Below are 21,729 nucleotides of genomic sequence, written 5' to 3' on the forward strand. Positions count from 1 at the left end.
ATTACCTTAATAATGATCGTTTTAATCTCCACTTTATTCTAATCACGGATGGACGTTTTCATTTATAGACACGGATGGACCTCACCAAAATGGCGCCCGCGTATACGCGTGTCGGAAGTCAACAGCAGAATCTATGTAAAGGAAGTGACGTCAAGTGTTTGCAGTTGAAGCCAAAGAATAGACAGGGGAGAAGCTACATTAGCCTAGCCGCCTCGTTCTCCTCGTTATTTCCGCCTTTATGTGATGATTTGACCGATTCTAGAAACATCTCCACCTCCAGAGGACTCTAACGGTTCTTCAGTCGCTCCTTGCCCGCCGCAGAGCCTCTTCCTCCGGGTATCAGCAACATGTCGAGCCGCCTGGCCTTCCAGACTCAGCTGGCCTCCATCATGGAGGTCCTAGCTAACGCGGCGGTAGCAGAAATCTGTAAGCTGGTGGACGATGACTACGCCGTGGTCAGTCTGCAGATGTCCCAGTGTCAGAGAGAGAACAAGGCCTTGAAGAGGAAGCTACACCTGCTGGAGCTCAAGATGGCCCGGGGCAACGCCGAGAGGAGGCTCCGGGAGAGCGCCATCAACGGGGGCCGGCCCAGGATCCAGATCAGCGGGGGAGAGAGGCTGCGAGAGGTGGCTAACACGGCCAGCGCGAGTCCTACCTGTACAGGTGAGTTAGAAAAACATGACCAGCCTGAGTCCTATCTGTACAGGTAAGTTTAAGATCCACGATCAGCGTGAGTGCTACCTGTTCAGGTGAGTCAGAAAAAATACCTAGCCTGAGTACCTGTACAGTTACCCATGGCAGGTAAGGTTTGGGACTCCCTGTCCTACAGACCTAACAAGGAGGATTTGTTGTTTTTAATGATCTTCGCCCGTTGCCAGGTAAATCCAGTTTCCCAAATGTTGCCAACAGATTTGTGCAATGTAACAACGTACTCAGTCTCTTAGAAATCACACTGAAGGTCAGTAAGGCTCGTTACCGTCTGAGACCACCAGTCAATGAAATAATGCAGATTTCTCTAGAGCAGTGGTTCTCAACCTTGGGGTCGGGACCTCATTGGGGGTTGTGAGACACTGAGAGGGGGTCTCCAGATGTCTTAAAAAAAAAAAACTAAAATAATTTTTAAAATTACACTGTTGCCACTTTACACCAATTTTACCAAATTTTAGCCCCTTTTCATCACTTTGTAACACCAAATTTGCCGATTTTAACACATTTTTGCCACTTAGAACCAATTTGTGTCAATTTTATACCCTTTCCACCATTTTTTCTGCCTGTTTTTGTCACCTCTAAACTATTTCTTGACACTTTCTGCCTATTGTTGCCTCATTATTGCCACTATCAACTAGGGCTATACGATTTGTAAAAAATAATCTAATTGCAATTTTTCCCCGCAATATTGCGATTTAATATGCAATTATTTAGGTTCCAAATTTTATTTGTTGTTCAACAAACATTAGCAAGAAATCATTCTTTATTATAACAAGCACAATATAAGATAAGTTAAAGTAGAGATAAGTCATTTAGAAATCATTTCTGATTGATCATTTCTTGTGTTTTTCTCATTTTGATGAAGAAAAATAAATACATGAGCAAGAGAAGTAGGATTTTTGTCCAAAAAAAATAAAAAAAATAAAAAAGACATTTGAATGTTTGAATAATGTGTAAAGCATAAAAGATTGTATCAAACTGGTTATTTTGACACTTTTCAGGTTACAGAAATATTGCACTCTCTGCGATTTGAAAATTGCAGCATACCATATTGCGATTTAATCTAATTTGCAATTAATTGCCCAGCCCTACTATCAACCACTTTTTAAACCCATTTTTGCACATTTTAACCAGTTACCTCATTTTTGCCCGTTAATATCAAATTTTCATCCCAGTCTACCCAATTTCCCTCAATTTTTTGCACTTTAAAGCCATTTCAGCCACTTTTTAATCTACTTTTTGTACCCATTCTTGCCAGTTTAATCCATTTTTGATTATTTTTTTTGGCCACTTTTATTCATTTTGCCACTTTTAAAACCATTTATGTTTTTTAAAAATCCAATTTCGACACATTTTCCACCATTTTCTGCCATTATTCACTAATTAAAGCAATTTCTTTACCCATTTTAGATGTGTTTTTAACAAAAGTTATTTAATTTTAAGCTTAACTTCACAATGGACCATGATTTTGCTGACCTCCATGGGCTGGAACCCAGAAACCTTCCCCTTTATTCCCCCTTATGGATGACCTTGTCTGCAGATTATAAATAAAGGTTAAATAAAGAAATGAATCAGAGAATAAGACTCTGTGTTCTCAATGAGATTATAAATAAAGGTTACATAAAGACATGAATCTATGTATTTGAAGGCTTTTTAGTGGAGAATCCTGATGGAGGACCTCTGTCAGGTCCCAATGGGTCAGTGTTTGTTAAAATCAACAGCAACAATTATGGTTTAAAAAAGGAGAACAACAAAGAGAAGAAGAAAACGACCTTTGACCTTTTGTTTAAAATAAAATGGAATCAACAACAGAAGAACATCAAAACTGTTTTTTTTTCTGTCTGTTAAAATTTCCTTTGTTCAAAAATAATAAAACAGTCTAATTTTTGATTTGATTTTTGTGTTCTGATTTAAAAAGAAAGATCAAAAACTGGAACACTGGTGCTGTAACATTCTTTTTTTCAAAACACCGGCCCCAAGTCACAAATAAAGGAGAAAAGGAATGTTACATCTCTAGTGTTCAGTTCTGTCATCTTCCTTATAACAAACTGTTTATAATGTTTCAGTCCTTTTTATTCAAAAAGAAAAAAAGACAAACAAAAGATGGTTTATGTTTTTTATTATCAACTGAACGCTTTGGAAAAATAATGTCATTACAGTAACTTCTCCAATACTGAGATGTTGTGAAATTAAAGCTAGAATGGACAGGCAGAGAATAAAACAAACCAGATTTTCCTTAATGCCTTTGTAAAATATAATTCCTCTGCTTGTGCTGACTGTGGGAATATTATCAAAACCTTAATGAGCTCATATTTATCACCATGGCTCATAAACACAGGGAAGGTGCCGAGTCATAGATGTAGTCCATCAATGTTAAATTGTAGTTTTTTCAAAGTAAACCCACTTCACCTCTGTAACAGCCATGTAGAGCAGCCAGACTCCCTAATCACCACCATTCTGATCCTCTTACTCCCACCGGTCCTTGACCCTGTGATGTTTTTCATCAGGGTTAAGGAAGAGTGGAGAGGAAAGGACTTTGGGTTTTTTTGGACTTTTTCTGGACTTTGGCCGGATAAATTAGAACCTGCACAGGTGTCTCGTAGCCGAATGTTTGTACTGCTGCTGCCACCTAGTGGCAATAAAGTTACACGTTGAATCAGTTAGTCCATAATCAGAAGCTCTTTGAGAGGCTCTAGAGCAGGATGACAAAGCTTCTTTGTTGAAAATGTTGTTGAAAGGTTTTTAAGCATCATATTTAATGTTGACGCAGATGTCTTTGATGTATTGTGGTGTAATGCAGGGGCTCAGAATACTAGACCTCATGATGGGTCAGAAGTCTAGACCAGCCCTACCGGACCTGTTCCTAGTGTTTTTACTCTAGACCTGTCCGACCAGACCTGTTCTTGGTGTTTTCGATCTTGACCAGCCCTAACAGACCTGTTCCTGGTGTTTTTGGTCTTGACCGGCCCTAACAGACCTGTTCCTGGTGTTTTTGGTCTAGACCAGTCCTAACAGACCTGTCCCTTGTGTATCTAGTCTAGACTGGCCCTAAAAGACCTGTCCCTGGTGTTTTCGGTCCTGACCGGCCCTGACAGACCTGTCCTTGGGTTTTCAGTCTTGACCGGCCCTAACAGACCTGTCCCTGGTGTTTTCAGTCTTGACCAGCCCTAACAGACCTGTCCCTGGTGTTTTCGATCTTGACCGGTCCTAACAGACCTGTTCCTGGTGTTTTCAGTCTTGACCAGACCTAACAGACCTGTCCCTGGTGTTTTCGATCTTGACCGGTCCTAACAGACCTGTCCCTGGTGTTTTCAGTCTTGACCAGCCCTAACAGACCTGTCCCTGGTGTTTTCAGTCTTGACCACCCCTAAAAGACCTGTCCCTGGTGTTTTCGGTCCTGACCGGCCCTGACAGACCTGTCCTTGGGTTTTCAGTCTTGACCGGCCCTAACAGACCTGTCCCTGGTGTTTTCAGTCTTGACCAGCCCTAACAGACCTGTCCCTGGTGTTGTCAGTCTTGACCAGCCCTAACAGACCTGTCCCTGGTGTTTTCGATCTTGACCGGTCCTAACAGACCTGTCCTTGGGTTTTTCAGATGGAGGTTTCAGGGGTCAGATGGAGGTGACTCTGTGGTCGGACCGAACTGCTGCTGGAGACCCTGAACTGATCCACACTGAGCATGTGCAAACAAAGGTGAGCTCACCTCAGACCCATCTTTACTGCTCAGTGGGAGGATGAATGCTGATCTGGTTTAGTATGTTTATTCTACTTAAATCTGGTTTAATGTGGTCTCATATGGTTTTTGTTTTAATCTAGTTCAGTACAGTTAAATCTGTTTTAATCTGGTTTAGTTTTGTTTATTCTAATTCAGTATAGTTTTATCTGGTTTAATCAAGTTTAGTATGGTATAATCTTGTTTAATCTAGTTTAGTATAGTTTAATCTGGTTTAAAGAAGTTTAATCTGGTTTAATCCAGTTCATTATAGTTTTATCTGTTTTAAACTAGTTCAGTATAGTTTTATCTGTTTTAATCTAATTCAGTATAGTTTTATCTGTTTTAATCTAGTTCAGTATAGTTTTATCTGGTTTAATCTAGTTCAGTATAGTTTTATGTGGTTTAATCTAGTTCAGTGTAGTTTTATGTGGTTTAATCTAGTTCAGTGTAGTTTTATCTGGTTTAATCTAATTCAGTATAGTTTTATCTGGTTTAATCTGGTTCAGTATAGTTTTATCTGGTTTAATCTGGTTCAGTATAGTTTTATCTGGTTTAATCTAGTTCAGTATAGTTTTATCTGGTTTAATCTAATTCAGTATAGTTTTATCTGTTTTAATCTAGTTCAGTATAGTTTTATCTGGTTTAATCTAGTTCAGTATAGTTTTATCTGGTTTAATCTAATTCAGTATAGTTTTATCTGTTTTAATCTAGTTCAGTATAGTTTTATCTGTTTTAATCTAGTTCAGTATAGTTTTATCTGGTTTAATCTAATTCAGTATAGTTTTATCTGTTTTAATCTAGTTCAGTATAGTTTTATCTGTTTTAATCTAGTTCAGTATAGTTTTATCTGGTTTAATCTAGTTCAGTATAGTTTTATCTTGTTTAATCTAATTCAGTACAGTTTAATCTGGTTTAATCCTGTTTAAACTACACTGAATTAGATTAATCTTGTTTAATCTAATTCAGTATAGTTTAGTCTTGTTTAATCTAATTCAGTATAGTTCAAGCTGGTTTAATCTAGTTTAATCCTGTTCAGCCCGCTGTGCAGTCTCCAGACGTGGAGCTGGTGGAGGCGGAGGCGGCCCAGGTGAAGGAGGAGAATGTGGAGGCGACCCTGTCGAGGCTTACAGAGGCGGAGGAGGTGCTGATCAGAGACGATGGTGAGAACACGTGCAGACTCTGTCTAAGGCTCTAACACAAATTTAGTGTGACTTTAGCCCTGCAGCCATTCCTATTATAAACAGCAGTTTGAAGGGCTTCTTTAACTACTCGGCTGTTTAGAGTCCATGATGAGTCAAAGAGGCGGGTTGTGGTGCTAAATGAGCTCAGGGAAACAGCTGTTACCTCACCAACACCGCTGCTAGAGCCATTTATGACAAGTTCTTCACAATAAAAGTCTGCACTTCTTATTTTGTTTGTGTGCTTTTATTGTGAAGGCCCACATCAGGAAATGTGGTGTTGTCAGTGGCAGCTCAAAGCCTCAGCAGGAGAGAAATGTAACTGTGACCAGAGAGAGACTGTAAAATCCTGTTTCTGTGACCTGATCCTGAGTTCAGTCCATCATCACAGGTTTATTTAAAGAAGGGTTGGAACATGAAAATAACCTACGTCTGTTATCTCTTTAATGTAGTAATGCTGTGATATAAACCTCTGTTTAAAGACTCTGACCTGTGACTGTCTGTTCTTTAACCTTGCCATCTCTCCAGGAGTGGTCGAGCATCTCCCCCGCGGATCAGGACAGAGACCCGGCCTCCACCAGGACACCCAGTCCACCTCCAACCAGACCCCAACCACGGCCCCGACTTTGACCCCGACCCTGGGCAGCAGGAGGCAGCGTGGCAGCAGAGGAGTGGAGGTCAGTGACTCCTCCTCTCTTCTTAACTGTGAGCTGATTGGCTCTCTGCAGGAAACCGTTAACCGTCCGTACAGCGACACTCACTTTGACATTTTGTGTGATGGCGATAAAAACGCTAATGTGCTGGTCGAGGACTTTCCTGACCAGCGGTCGCGGAATGAAGCTGAAGGATCCAGGCCGTCTTGTTCGTACTCAATGGCGGCGGCAGATTTCCCATCATCCTCCTCAGGTGCTAACGGCCAGACTCGCTTCAGCCTCCCTGAGAGTCAGAGCGAGCGCCACAGAGTCAACCATCGAACGGGCGCCAAGGAAAGGCTGTTCGTCTGCAGCTACTGTGGGAAAGCTTTTAACCGGCCCAAGAAGGTGGAGATCCACCAACGCGTGCACACAGGGGAGAAACCATTCAGCTGCTCCACCTGTGGGAAAACATTCTCTGAGGCCGGGAACCTGAGGAAGCACCAGAGGGTCCACAGCGGAGAAAAACCATACAACTGTGGGCTGTGTGGACGCGGATTTGCCTGGATCAGAAACCTCAAGACTCACCAGATGAAGACCCATCCGGACGTCTACACTGAGGAGATGCTGGGGGGCGCCGCTGAGCTGGCCTCATTCATCTGAGACACCAGGAGGCCCTGCTTAGCTGGCCTTATTTATCTGACATCTACACAAAGGAGACACCAAACTTTGACATAATGCTCCTAAGAATAAAGCATATTAAACCTGTTTGATACAAAAATAGATGTTTTTAATTGTTAATCATCTATAGCTGTGGACAAACCTCTGTACTTTGTCATAATTGCACAAAAACATTGGCAACTTTTGGATAAGTTGGTGGATTTGGAGAGGAGAGAGGGAATGCTTGATAGAGGTCAGACTCTCTACCAGAACTCAAGACTGTCCCGACATGGCCAGCGGCCTGAAACCAGGTTGGACCATGATAGTGGTCATTCTTTAAAACTCTAAAACTCTGAAACTGTTGGACAGTTCCCTTTTTTCTGTGATGAAGATTAGTCTAAGACCTGCTAAAAATATATTTGGTGAATAAAAGTCTGATTAAAATCAGTTTAGTTTTCATCAAGGAGAGTAATGTCTGTTTTTTTACCTAATGAAGGAGAGAAGCTGTTAAAAAGAGGTACTGCCAGCCTGCTCCACTATTACTCATTTTAGTCTTACCAGTACTTTACCTCTCTGTCATTCATAGAACACACCTACACCCCTCAAACAGTACTGGAGCAGTGAGACCAGTTTCTTTAGTTTTGCTGTAGACTGAAAACATTTGGATTTGACCTCAAAAGATGAATATGAGACAAGAGATCAACATTTCAGCTTTTATTTCCAGGTATTTACATCTGGATCGGATACACAGCTTAGAATATAGCTTTATTTTTAACGGAACACCACATTTTTAGGTGAGCTAAAAAATTGGAACAGATTGAAGTGAATAAGGCCGCATTCACATCAGAGCTGTTTGGTCCACTTTAAACGAACGCTGGTCTTTTTTCCGTGATAGTCCGGTTTGTTTGGAGTGGTGTGAAAACTCAAATGAACTCTGGTGCGGACTAATCTATCGGGACTCTGGTCTGCTTGAAAGTGGGGGTCTCGGACCAACTCATGAACCAAAGGCAGGAAGTGGCATGCAGTTTAACAGATTTATATACAGTACTGTGAAGAAGTTTTAGGCATGTTTGGGCTAATATTTGAGGCTGAAGTAAGGCGTGTAATGGCGAGTATGCCTACCTCAGGGCCCCATTGGGCGGCAAAAAGGATTGACACAACCCAGGTCATGCTCTGGATGTCTTTGTACATTACCAAGGGCATGAGAAAATAATCTGATGAAAACAAAGCAAAAACCACAGCTTTAAGGCGGAGTTAGTGGTAGATGTGGTGCGTGAAGAGGGGGTATTATGCCTTTTTTTTTAACACATCTCTCTGATACCCAGGTAGTAGCTTCACATGGTTTACAGCTCAAAAAAACTCCTCGTGTTTCTCACACTGGCGTCCTGAAAAACCCTTATTTTAACCTCCGTCTGAAATGCTTAGCTGTCTCTTTTATACATCTACATTTATCTTGCGGTTTGAAAATTTGCATACGTGAAGTATGGACACCCAACATTGTGACTTTATATTTACGTTTTTAAAAATTGGAAAAGTATAATACCCCCTCTTTAAACATAGCCAAGGGTACTGTGAGGGCGGGTAGGAGGGTAGCCACAACTGCCTGGTTGTTGTGTGTATGTTCTAAGCTCCTGAAAAATGTTGGTGGTTGCTGGGCATATTACCAGGGGCGCAAAGGCCCTGTCTACACAACAAATATACCCTTTAGGGTACTAATAAAGAACCTTGAACCTTGGACAAAAGAAATGCTGTTAAGCTCAACCTTGGCTGCTGAGCGACACACGTACATGCCAAATGTATTGACATTGACTCTGGCCACCCTCCCTCCTCTCTTCAGCCCGGGGTTGTGGAACATCAGGACCTGTGAAGAACTGTTAGCGCTCTACATGCCTAAAACTTCTGCACAGTACTGTGTGTGATTTGATACACTTAAAATACACGTCGGTACCTTGCTTGGTGTCTGTGTTGCTGATTTATTCGTCTCATGTAAAGATAGACATTCTGGACAGTTCACCGCCTCACTGGCTACTCGCAATGCCCCAATGCAAAAGCAAAAACCCCAAGACAGCGTAAATCTGTTTTTTTTTTCATTGTTTATGGAAAAAAAGACTGGTGGAAGGAGATGGATTTCCGGTTTCGTCTTCTTCTGTGCCTTCTTTTCTTCTTCGTCTCCGTTTGTTTGTGACAACAGTGCCCCTAATGGGCAGAGGTTATAGGTGTTTAGACGGTTTGGTCCACTTGACCAAGAGAGCAGTGTGAATGCGAACCAAAGTGCAACAATGTTGCCATTTCTGTTCCTAAACAGACCGAGTCCTCTGGACTATCAGGTGTGAAAACGACCTAAGACTGAAAATTTACTTTCAATAACTGCATCAAGCCTGTGATTCACTGAGTTCACCAAACTTTAGCATTCTTCTTCTGCGATGTTTTTTCAGGCTTTCGCTGCAGCCTTTTTCAGTTGTTTGCTTTGGGGGGTTTCTCCTTCAGTCTCCTCTTTAGCAGCTAAAATGCTCTATAGGATTTAAGGCTGGAGATTGACTTGGCCAGTCCAAAACCTTCCACTCCCTGCCCCTGATGAACTCCTTTGTTGTTTTGGCAGTGTGTTTTGGGCCATTATCTTGCTGCATGATGAAGAATCTCCCAATCAGTTTGGTTACATCTTTCTTTAAACTGGCAGACAAAAAGTTCATTTCTGCTGCTATCGTGTGTCATCATCAATCAAGATTAATCAGCCCATCCGAGAAGAAGCCATGCAAGCCTAAGCCATGACATTACTTCCACTGTGTTTCACAGGTGAGGTTGTGTGTTTGGGATCATGAACAGATCCCATTCTTTCTTGTCTCTGTACTTTTTGGCAAATTCCAGCCTGGCCTTCCTGTTCATCTTGCTAATGAGTGATTAGCATCTTCTGGTGTCGCCTCTGTAGTTTTGTTCATGAAGTCTTCTGTGAACAGTAGATGGTGATACCTTCACTCCTGTCCCCTGGAGGTTGTTGCTGATGTCACTAACAGTAGATGGTGATACCTTCACTCGTGTCCTCTGGAGGTTGCTGTTTATGTCACTAACAGTAGATGGTGATACCTTCACTCCTGTCCTCTGGAGGTTGCTGTTGATGTCACTAACAGTAGCTGGTGATACCTTCACTCCTGTCCTCTGGAGGTTGCTGTTGATGTCACTAACAGTAGATGGTGATACCTTCACTCCTGTCCTCTGGAGGATGTTGTTAATGTCACTAACAGTAGATGGTGATACCTTCACTCCTGTCCTCTGGAGGTTGTTGTTGATGTCACTAACAGTAGATGGGGATACCTTCACTCCTGTCCTCTGGAGGTTGTTGTTGATGTCACTAACAGTAGATGGTGATACCTTCACTCCTGTCCTCTGGAGATTGTTTGCTGATGTCACTAACAGTAGATGGTGATACCTTCACTCCTGTCCTCTGGAGGTTGTTGTTGATGTCACTATTTGTAGATGGTGATACCTTCACTCCTGTCCTCTGGAGGATGTTGTTGTTGATGTCACTATTAGTAGATGGTGATACCTTCACTCCTGTCCTCTGGAGGATGTTGTTAATGTCACTAACAGTAGCTGGTGATACCTTCACTCCTGTCCTCTGGAGGTTGTTGTTGATGTCACTAACAGTAGATGGTGATACCTTCACTGCTACCCTGTGGAGGTTGTTGTTGATTTCACTAACGGTTTTTAGAGTCTTTCTGTCCTCACCTGCTGCTGTTTCCTTCTACCCATTTGGTGTCTGTATGTCAGGACAGTCCTAATGGTTGTACTTGCTATGGTCAATATTTGTGCAGTGGCTCTGATGAATTTTCCATCTTCTTTCAGCTTCTCAATCACTTGTTTTTCACCCATCGACAGCTCTCTGGTTTTCATGTCAGTTACACCTTTAACTATAAATACAGTCTCCAAAGATAAAACCTAAATCTAAAACTGAGTGTGGACATTCAGTGCTATTTCTTGTTTGAATAATCAATGTAATAGGACACACCTGTCAGTCACATGTTCTAATACTTATGCTCACATGAAAAATCTGTGGGTTCAGAGAGTGCTATCTTCTAAGTTGTGTATCAATACCTGGAAATGAAAGCTGAAATGTTCATCTCTAGTCTCATATTCAACTTTTGAAGTCAAATCCAAATGTTTTCAGTCTACAGCAAAGCTAAAGGACCTGGCCTCACTGCCGACATACCGTTGGAGGTGAGTGCATACCCCATCTCACCCTCATGTTGACTGTTCTTTGTGGACAACTTTTAGAAAAGTTGTTGGAGTGAAACCCTCGCTCGTTTCAGGATCAGTGACTTAGAAGATTTCCCAGCATGGGAGGAGATGTTCTGAGGCAGAGATGAGGATCTCAGTTCATCGTGTTAAACTGAACAGAATTATCACTCACAGTTATGCAAGACTTTAATCAGAGTCAGTGGGTTTAGGTGGTTTGACTCCTCTGTAGAGAGCCTGAACTCCAGTTAACCCTCACAGATGTTTACCATAGTGAATCCAGAGGGGATGAAGACTGGTGTGGGATGGGGTCCAAATAAAACTGTTGTTTCTCTACACTCTTTTGTTAAAATCATCCCATGATGCAGTGCTGGTACGGAAACAATAAAAATAAAGATGTTAATACACTAATGTTTGGTTACTGGTCTGTTTTTGTTCCTATTATATTATTTGTTATAAAAACAAACACTCTAAGTCTAAAATCATTTTCATGGTTATTAGAACAGGATGGTGAGATCCGGATAATTAGATCCGGATTATTAGATCGGGATTATTAAATCTGGGTTATTATATCCAGATGATTAGATAAGAGTTATTAGATTAGGATGATAAGATCAGGGCCATTAGATCAGGGTTATTAGATCTGGGTTGTTAGATCAGGATGATTAGATCAGGGCTATCAGTACAGGATGATTAGATCAGGGTTATTAGATAAGGATTATTAAATCCAGATAATTAGATAAGGGTTATTAGATCAGGATTATTAGATCAGGGTTAAAAGACCAGGATGATTAGATCAGGGTTATTAGATCAGGAATATTAGATAAGGTGATTAGATCTGGGTTATTATATCAGGATAATTAGATCAGTGTTATTAGATCTGGGTTGTTAAATCAGGATGATTAGATCAGGATGATTAGATCAGGGTTATTAGATCAGGATGATTAGATCAGGGCTATCAGTTAAGGATGATTAGATCAGGATGATTAGATCAGGGCTATCAGTTAAGGATGATTAGATTAGGGTTATTAGATCTGGGTTGTTAGATCAGGATGATTAGATCTGGGTTATTAGATCAGGATGATTAGATCAGGGCTATCAGTTTAGGATTATTAGATCAGGGTTATTAGATCTGGGTTGTTGGATCAGGATGATTAGATCTGGGTTATTAGATCAGGATGATTAGATCAGGGCTATCAGTTAAGGATGATTAGATCAGGGTTATTAGATCTGGGTTGTTGGATCAGGATGATTAGATCTGGGTTATTAGATCAGGATGATTAGATCAGGGCTATCAGTTAAGGATGATTAGATCAGGGTTATTAGATCTGGGTTGTTAGATCAGGATGATTAGATCTGGGTTATTAGATCAGGATGATTAGATCAGGGCTATCAGTTTAGGATTATTAGATCAGGGTTTTTAGATCTGGGTTATTAGATCAGGATGATTAGATCTGGGTTATTAGATCAGGATGATTAGATCAGGGTCATTAGATCAGGATGATTGGATCAGGGTCATTAGATCAGGATGATTGGATCAGGGACATCAGATCAGGATGATTAGATCAGGATTTTCTGACACTGTGATCTGAAGTTTCCACAAAATTTAAGGAAATTTTTGTTTAGTAGATTATGTCTTTGTTGTAACAATGCTTCTTAGAAATAAATGTTACACTGTTGGAAAGCCTGTTTATTACCCTTTCAGATGGTGCCACATTTGTAAGGAACATGTATTTGTGGGATGAGCAGCAGAGCTGAGTATGTGGGTTTCACCCATGAAAATTTGCCATATCTTCTATGCCAATGCCAAACAGCTTATTCTGCCATTGACTCTTGTTTGATGTCTGGTGGATTGGATGATTGAAGTTTGAAGAAACAATACATATTGGCAATTTAAAAATGTATTCATTTAACAAACAGGATCCTCAGTAGCGTGTGGAAGAACCATACACAGCCACAACTGCCTGGCTCCTCCTCCTCATGCTGGTCACCAGCCTGGTCACACACTGCTGTGGGATAGCTTCCCATTCTTCAACCAGCATTTGTCACAAGTCAGCCAACATGGTTGTGTTGGTCACTCTGGCTCCAACAGCACACCCAAGCTGATCCCACAAGTGTTCAATGGGGTTGAGGTCAGGACTGCTGGCAGGCCATTCCATCCTCTCCACTCCCGGGTTCTGGAGGTAGTCTATGATAAACCCCACTCTGTGGGGGTGAGCGTTGTCATCTTGGAGGATAGAGTTCAGTCAGACTGTGGAGATGTGGGATTGCCACTGGTTGCACAATCTCATCTCGATATCTCTCTGCATTGAGATTGCCTCCAATGATGACGAGCCTCGTTTTTCCAATGAGGGAGATGCTGCCCCACACCATCACACTGCCTCCACTAAAAGATGTTACTCTATCGGTGCAGCAATCAGCATAGCGTTCTCTGCGCCTTCTCCACGCTTTGACCATACTATCCAACTGCTGTAGGCAGGATCTGGACTCAATCTGGTGCCAATCAGGCACCTGGGAGTACCAGAAGCTCAAAACAAGAGTGAATGGCTGAATAAGCTGTTCAGCATTGGCAGAGAAGATTTGGCAAAGTTTTCAAGGGTGCAACCCACATACTCAGCTCTGCTGCTCATCCCACATGCATGTTCTTTACAAATGTGGCACTATTTAAAACAGAAATAAACAGGCTTTCCAACAGTATAAGATTTATTACCAAGAAGCACTGTTACAACAAAGAAATAATCTACCAAACACAAATTCCCTTACTTTTTTGTGTGAAGTTTACATCACATGCTAAAGGCTAGGCTAAATTTCTGGTTTATTTCTGTCTCAGAGTGATGGGATCATGGTTGTGTTTACAGATCTTGATTATTTGATTCGGCTTAGTAATAAAAGCTGATCTTGATGTTTAGTATCACTTGAGCTTACTCACTATACGTACAGAGGCAGGTCTGGATTTAAACAGGAAGTCATGCACCCTTAGTCAGAAACAGTAGAAAATGAGAAATGAAGCAAAAACTGTTTAAAATGCAAAGAGTGGAATTTTTAAAATCCATTGTAGAAGATGTGATTAATCACAATTAACTACGGAGATTCTGAGAGGTCACATGAAACTCTAATAATTAGTGATTGTTACTAATTAAAGACTGTTAAGCCTTATTCAATTAAAACTTTCTGAACACTTTGGACGAGCATCATTCAACACAAATACAGATATAAATAAATGAAGATTCTGAGAGAGAGACTAGAATAAAATATGATACCTAACTGTCACTAATGTCTCTGATCTCGTTTCCGTGATGGTAGGAAGAATCAAATCCTGATTAAGGACAAACAGGTTTAACCCTTAGCAATGACAGACTCTCCTGTCTCCATCCTGTTTGTTCAGCAGAAGACAGAGGATGAGGACGACGTGGTTTTGGTGAAGGTGGAGGGGATGGAGGAGGTGGGGACAGAGACTCAGAGTCAGACCAGCCTCAGCATCCAGGAGGGTAAGTCTGGCTGTTACCTGGGTGTTTGCCCGGTGTTACCAGGCTGGAATCTGGGTGTTACTTATCTATAACCTGGGTGTTACCTGGGTGTTACCTGGGTGTAACCTTTACTACTTACAATAGTAATATGAAATCATCTCCCTGTCTCCAGGTCTGGTGGAGTCAAGCACTGATGACTTCAGAGCCAATCTGCCATTTGATGACCTCACACAGAGCTCCACGAATCAGCTGTCTGACCTGCAGGAGAATGGGCAGGGCTTATCAGAGGTCAGCTTTGGCACTTCTTCGCTGTGGACCAATGGTGGGGGTGGTTATAGTCATGACGACAGCCTACCAGGGCCGTCCTCTCACTGTGCGCCGCTCTCTTTCCTTCCGGGCACTCTGATTGGAGGAGAGCAGGGTAGGGCTGAGAGGGTATTGGCTGGTGGAGGACTGTCCTTTCCTGTTATAGACCTGTCAGAGGAGTCGAGCCCCGGCCACTCTTTAGAGCAGGTACAGGTTCCCTCTCAGGGTCAGGGTGGGGGCGGGGCCAATAGGAAGCGGGTATGTACCTGCAGGTTCTGTGGGAAGGGCTTCAGCTCCCCCGCTAACCTGGAGTCTCACCTCAGGACGCACACGGGGGAGAGACCGTTCGGTTGCAACATCTGCGGGAAGAAGTTCTCTCAGTTCTGGAACCTGAAGATCCATCGCAACATCCACACTGGAGAGAGACCGTACCACTGCTCCCAGTGCTCTGAACGCTTCTCTGACCCTAGTAACCTGAAGAAACACGAAAAGAGACACCATCCACGGACATAGAGGCTGACCATGGACGTAGACGCTGACCACTGATGTAGATGCCACCCAGGGACTTAGACACTGACCATGGATATAGACATGATTCAGGGACATAGGCCCCCAAGGGCGTCGCTACTGACCACAGACGTAGAGACCCATGGATGTAGACTTACACCTAGGACAAAAAACCTGTTGATATTTGGCATTAATATCTATTTTGGTCATTCAGATACCATGTGAGTCACTTTACTTCATGCATCTATGGGAAAACAAAAGCCCACACATCATTCATGTGGCTCCAGGCTGAGGCCAGAATGTTGGTGAAGCTGGGGATGTCGGGGGCTTGCTAAATGATCGGTCATAGCTGGAAAGTCAGCGTGAATGAGAGATTGTTGGCATCTCTTGTAATAATGATAGAGAGATGATCACTGCTTAGACTGTCATGAAAACTCAACAACACAGTTTAATTTCAGTCTAACCAGGAGTCAGTCTGAAGATCTGGTGCTTGTTTGAGGACAGTTTCTTGTTTCCACTATCGTCTTAAAGACTTAAAAAAAACCAAATGGTACCAAACGATGAAGAAATGCCAGCTGACGGGAGGTTTTAATTAGGGCTGAACGATTTGGAAAATTAATCTTATTGCGATCTTTTTACCCAATATTGCGATTTAATAAGCGATTATTTCTTAAGCTCCCTATCTCATCTGCATTTTACAAGAAAAACAAGTAATAATTCATTCTATTCTATAATTGACACAGTATTAGATCAAACCATGGCAGAACAATTTTAAAAAATGATCCACTTGTGATGATTTTTGACTCATTTTGCACATTTGATCTGTTTTGTTGTATTAAAAGGAATGATGATTTTTATATAATTCTCATATTTAACAAGAAAATCATACAAAAATGAAGAAAATAGAACTTTTTGTACACTATTCTAAAAATATGCCACTAGAATGATTGCATGATATATAATGCATAACATCTCAGCTGCAAAAAAAAAAAAAAAAAAAAGTTTTTAAATTGCTATTTTGACACAAATATCAGGTCAAAGAAATATTGCACCTTCTGCTATTTGAAAATTGCAGCAGGCCATATTAGGATTTAATCTAATTTGCGATTAATTGCCCAGCCCTAGTTTTAATGCATACCAGTACTCATGGCTTCACAGCCAGTCCAGTCCAGATGAAGACATCCCAGACCACCTCTGTATCAGTCTGAGCTGTCAGATTTCAGACGCCCACACAAAGCAGTAAAGACCACCACTTGGTATCTAAACGACCAGAGACAGACGACCTTATAAAAAGTAGGACCGTCTGGCTGCTATCAAGGACTATTCAGAGTTTAGTGAAAGTGTGAATAAGACTCCTGTCTTACCCTTCACCTGGCCATCACAGGTCAGAGCAGGACAAATAAGTAAGCAAGTAAACAACCTCATGGTTTACTCATCAGACTGGAAGGACTCTACTTCAAAGCTACATGTGATCACACTGGGCTCTGATAGCATGTTAGCTTGGGGATAATTTCCCCCCATTTATTGGTATCGCAAGCAGTATGGAGTCATTACTGTTCCAAAACTTGAGCACATTTTAACGTTCTGATGTCCTGACTGATTTGATTCTGGTCTCAGATTTTTCTTCGATCTTGTCTCTGGTCTCTAAACCACCTCCTTATTCTTAGATTTTCTCTTGATCTCACTAACCTAGTCCCAACATTCTGTCACACACACACTGCAAAAGACTGAGAGACAAAAATCATCATCAAACTTTAACAGTAATTATTAAAAATCTGTCAAAGATAGAAAAACGTTGACTCCCGCATATGTAGCTAAATTATTTGTTTACTTTTTAAAGCCAAAATGAAGAGGAGCTGAGGTGGAGTTTTATGGCTGAGATGATGTGTGTGATAGAATGTTAGGACTCTCTCAGAGAGATCAAAGAACAGCACATCAACAACAGGCAGAGCTCACCTGATTGGTCCATCCTCTACCTGTTTCCTGTTGGCTGGTTCAGAGAAAAACCGAAAATATGTTCAGAGAAAGTTTGGTATGCCACAGAGAAGAATCTAAAGCTCAGAGATCAGTCAGACATTTAGAGCACAGACAGAAGATCTAAGAACGAGGAGGCTGTTTAGAGACGGGGTTGAAGAAAAATCTGAGACCAGAATCCATCAGTCAGGACCTCAGAACATGAAAGAGCTTTACTGTAGGGCTGAATGATTTGATAAATATTGCAACTTGATATGCAATAAGTTCCTCATCGTGTTTATTTCTCAACAAACAAACATAAATCATTCTATATTATAAGAAACAATATTTGGCAGAGTAAACTAAGGCAGAAGGATATGTTTAATTCAGATTATTTTTGACTCATTGTGGTTCGATATGAATGGGGGGGTGATCATTTTATCAACAAGACAAACAAAATCAAGTAAAGTGTGATATTTTGTTAAGTTATTGAGAATACTGGGGCTTGAATGTCTGTGATGTATAGAGTAAAACTCCTCTGCATTTACAATAACATTAACTGGTTTTTGGAACATTTGTTCACCTTCTGTGGTTTTAACATTGCAGGACGTGATTTAATCTAAATTTTGACTTATTGCTCAGCCCTACTCTGGAGTTTTGTAACAGTAATGACTCCATACAGCAGCTCAGAGTCCTAAGCATGACCTACAAGGCTAGCGGTGTCTCTTTAATGGCTTTTCTCCCTCGGTTGTCATAAGTCCAGACGGGTACTGGTTACAGTGACTGGTGAGGCTGGATGGTTGGTAAGAAGCCCCGCCTTCTGTTTCCTCTAGGACCACCACAGATTACCTCAGTCCAGGTCTTTCCTGGGTCTCAGGACTCAAGGGCAGATGTAGGAACTAGGGCTGGGTCTGGGGTTTTTAATAGGGAATAATTTATGAAAATTAGGTGACTTTATCTGATCTTAAAACAGACGTAACAGAAGAAGAAGAGAGCAGCTGCAGTGTTACAGACCATCAGGATAAATATGATGAATAAAGGGATAAAACGGAGTTTTATAAAAAATATGAACTTAGAGAAGAAGCGATGGCTCTCTGCATTATTTTACTATCATGTTCTTCCAGCTGGAATATTTTGGTTTCAGTAAGGATCAGGATTTATTTTTATTTCATGAGTTTGTCTTTAATGTTGAACTGAATCCTGTAAAAAAGTCGTACTTTGTAAATGTGTGTTTTTTTATTGTGTCACACTTTTGTAAAGTCTGCTCCATGTTTCAAAAACGTCATTAAATTTTCTACAAACTCCACTCCTGAATTCATGTTTTTATTCCCGATCCTGCATTCTTACAAAGCTGTGACACAATAGAAACCTTTACCAGATTTATACACTCACTGCCACTTTATTAGGTACACCGGTTCACCTGCTTATTAACACAGATGTATCAGCCAATCACAGAGCAGGAGGATGCGACTAGAGGACCATCCGACAGAAAAACAGCAGGAATGTGAGATACTCTCTCCTCAGAATGATAAACGTCAGAGTTTTGTTCTTAATTTGATACCTGCAACACGTTTCACAAAAGTTGGGACAAAGGCAAGGAAAGACTGGTAAGCTGTGGAGTACTTAAAAACAGCTAGAACTTTCCACAGGTAAGACGGTCAATCGGCGATTGGTTGTTTTGGTTATTCCAGCACATCTGTGATGGTGTGGGGGTGTATTAGTGTTTATGGCATGGGTCACTGTCACATCTGTGATGGCAGTGTTATTACTGAGAGGTTCAAACAGGTTTTGGAGATGTTTCTGTTTCTGCTTCCTTTGAGACATCTTTTTCAGTGACATCCTGGTTATTTTATGGAGACAGGGCTTGACCACTTTCTCTTGCAGTTACAACAACCTGGCTTCACAGTAAAAGAGATCAGGCTGTCTGCAGTCCAGACCTGTCTCTGGGATCAAACAGGTTTCAATATTTTCTATATGTTATTAGAGTCATACTAAAATCAATGTTTCTTTCTGTTGTAAAGTTTTAACATGAAGCTCTGTGTGGGTTGACTCACCATAGGAGTCAGCCTCTGGTGGACCAAACAGGATCTGCAGTTTGCTGTATTTCCTCCATTTTAAAAAGTGATGGTCACTGATTTGATGAAGGTCACTAGCATCTCCTCTCCTCCCCCTAGTCAGCAGAGTCGACCCCTGTGATGTCACATGACCTAGGCAGCGTGGTGACGGTCCAGCTGATGGTCCCAGACACGGTCCCAGACTCTGAGAGGACCAGGGTCAGATCTACGGCGAGGACGTCCGCTCGCTCCGACTTCTCTCTCTTTGACTTGGAGTCCTTCTTTACCCGCTGGGCCCCCGACTCTGAGCCTGCATCGGCCCCTGGAGGCCCCTCCTGCTCTTTCACCAACCATGACTCAGCACAGAGTGAGCAGGACCAAGTCATTATTGTAGAGAGTGAGGCTCAAGATGGGGTTCAGGCCCCACAGGAGGCCGCAGGGAGGCTGAGTGGAGTCCATCAGACCAGAACACAAGGTGAGAAACGTCTCGCATGTCATTTATCATTTATTGTCATTTATTTATCCATCGGTCTGTTTATTTATTAATTTATTTTGTATTTATTTATTCATCCAATCATACAGTTTTATCTATTTATTTACCTTTCTATTAATTATTTAAATTTTATTTATTTCGTTTATATTCTGATTTATTGTTAATTTTTGTTTGTTTGTATTTATCAGTTTATTTATAGATTTTATTAGTTTGTCAGACGGTTAACGCCTGCTTTGATTACATTCATATTTTTACACATTTGAGCATATTCTTCACTTAATCAGATAAAATAAACGGTTATTTCTGATTTAAATAGTTGTACTGGGATTCTGATTCCTCACTGGTTCTGGGACAGTAGCATTAATAATGCTCTTCTTCTCTCCTGACTCCATGTTGTCTCCTCTGTCAGCTGTCCCTTCTGTGCCCGCCCCCCAGAGGATTCAGGCTCCGCCCCCTCAGCCTCTGTGGACCAGAAGCTCCGCCGTGATGAGGAGCGCTCAGGCTCCTGGAGTTAGACCTGCCCAGACCACAGCTCCCAGTAACCCTCCCAGTGTCAGCTCCAAGGCAGCGTCCTCCTCTGCACAGCATCGAGCCAGCTTCCTGTCCCGCCACAATAAAAGCCTGGCTGTGGGCATGGGGCCCAATGATCGGCGCAGGAAGCGGTACATGTGCCGAGCGTGCGGTAAAGCGTTCTCTGGCGTGTCCAACCTGGAGGCCCACGAGAGGGTCCACACGGGGGAGAAACCGTTTTGCTGTGACACGTGTGGGAAACGATTCTCTGAGGCTGGGAACCTGAAGAAACACCAGAGGGTCCACACCGGGGAGAAACCCTTCAGCTGTGAGCGTTGTGGGAAGACTTTCGCCTGGATCTGCAACCTCAGGACTCACCAGCAGTCCGCCACGGGCTGTGGGGCCCAGGGCCGACCAGGGGCTGGGCTCAGCTGATGACTGTTTTTATAGTTCAGTCTTGACTTTATGACACATTTTATTTTATCGATTAGTTAAAAAATAGAAGAAAAAAATAAGCCAGAGACCAACAGACATGAATTTAAGAACTGTAGAAAAGTACTGGACCATGTGACTGACAGCTGTGTCCTATTACATTGATTATTCACACAATAAATAGCACTGAATGTCTACACTCAATTTCAGATTTGGGTTTTGCCTGTTCAGACTGCATTTATAGTTAGAGGTGTAACCAACATGAAAACCAGAGAGCTGTCTATGGGCGAAAAACAAGCGAAGAAGAAAGAAACCACTGGTGTAACAAGCATGGCTTTGACGAAGGACTGAGCTTTCTGGGGTCCAGTCAGATTGGGGGGCCCACGGAGGTCAGCAAAATCATGGTCTATTGCAAAGTTGATCTGTAATAACACTATTTTAAAGAACCTGAACCAGGCTTAATGCCACAAGAAATTATTAAAATTTTTAGACATGCAAAAATCCTACTGGAGTGTTTTTTCAGCACCAACCTTACAGAGATGTTTTGGGGACGTCTGAGACCAATCTAAACCTTTCTTGTTGGGGAACGCCTCTCTGGTTAGACCTGGTTCTCATCTTTTTTACTGCATTCATCTCTTCACTGTTAATGTGGTGTCTGAAGAAAACAGGAGTGATCGGTGAGTTACAGAGCAGACTTACAACATTTGCCTCTGTTTGAGCATACAGACCACCGCTCATCTCTTCTGATGTTGTTCTAGTCTTTCCTGAGCTGACACGTCTGTTAATCTGTTCATTCAGATTAATCTGAATTACTATTTCACAATGATGCTAAAACCTCTAACTTCTGATGAAAGAGGATAAACTTCTCACCATTGTGTGGCGCTG

General features: G+C 41.8%; 1 protein-coding gene across 2 annotated transcripts; it reads left to right on the plus strand.

Moving 5' to 3' along the window:
* Nucleotides 1-160: 160 nt before the first annotated feature.
* Nucleotides 161-21,048, plus strand: si:ch211-89o9.6 (zinc finger protein 853). Of its 2 annotated transcripts, none has more exons than XM_041784976.1 (8): nucleotides 161-663; nucleotides 4,303-4,400; nucleotides 5,459-5,582; nucleotides 6,129-6,277; nucleotides 14,508-14,610; nucleotides 14,762-14,877; nucleotides 19,530-19,884; nucleotides 20,312-21,048. In XM_041784976.1, exons 1-8 carry the CDS (start codon nucleotides 348-350, stop codon nucleotides 20,845-20,847), a joined length of 1,797 nt encoding a protein of 598 aa, XP_041640910.1. In that variant the 5' UTR covers nucleotides 161-347; the 3' UTR covers nucleotides 20,848-21,048. The 2 variants fall into 2 exon arrangements, with proteins under 2 accessions (XP_041640910.1, XP_041640911.1); XM_041784977.1 differs by having other exon boundaries at nucleotides 14,511-14,610.
* The last annotated feature ends 681 nt before the right edge of the window (nucleotides 21,049-21,729 follow it).

This window comes from Cheilinus undulatus, linkage group 4, assembly GCF_018320785.1.
Source record: "Cheilinus undulatus linkage group 4, ASM1832078v1, whole genome shotgun sequence".
Classification (NCBI taxonomy): Eukaryota; Metazoa; Chordata; class Actinopteri; order Labriformes; family Labridae; genus Cheilinus; species Cheilinus undulatus.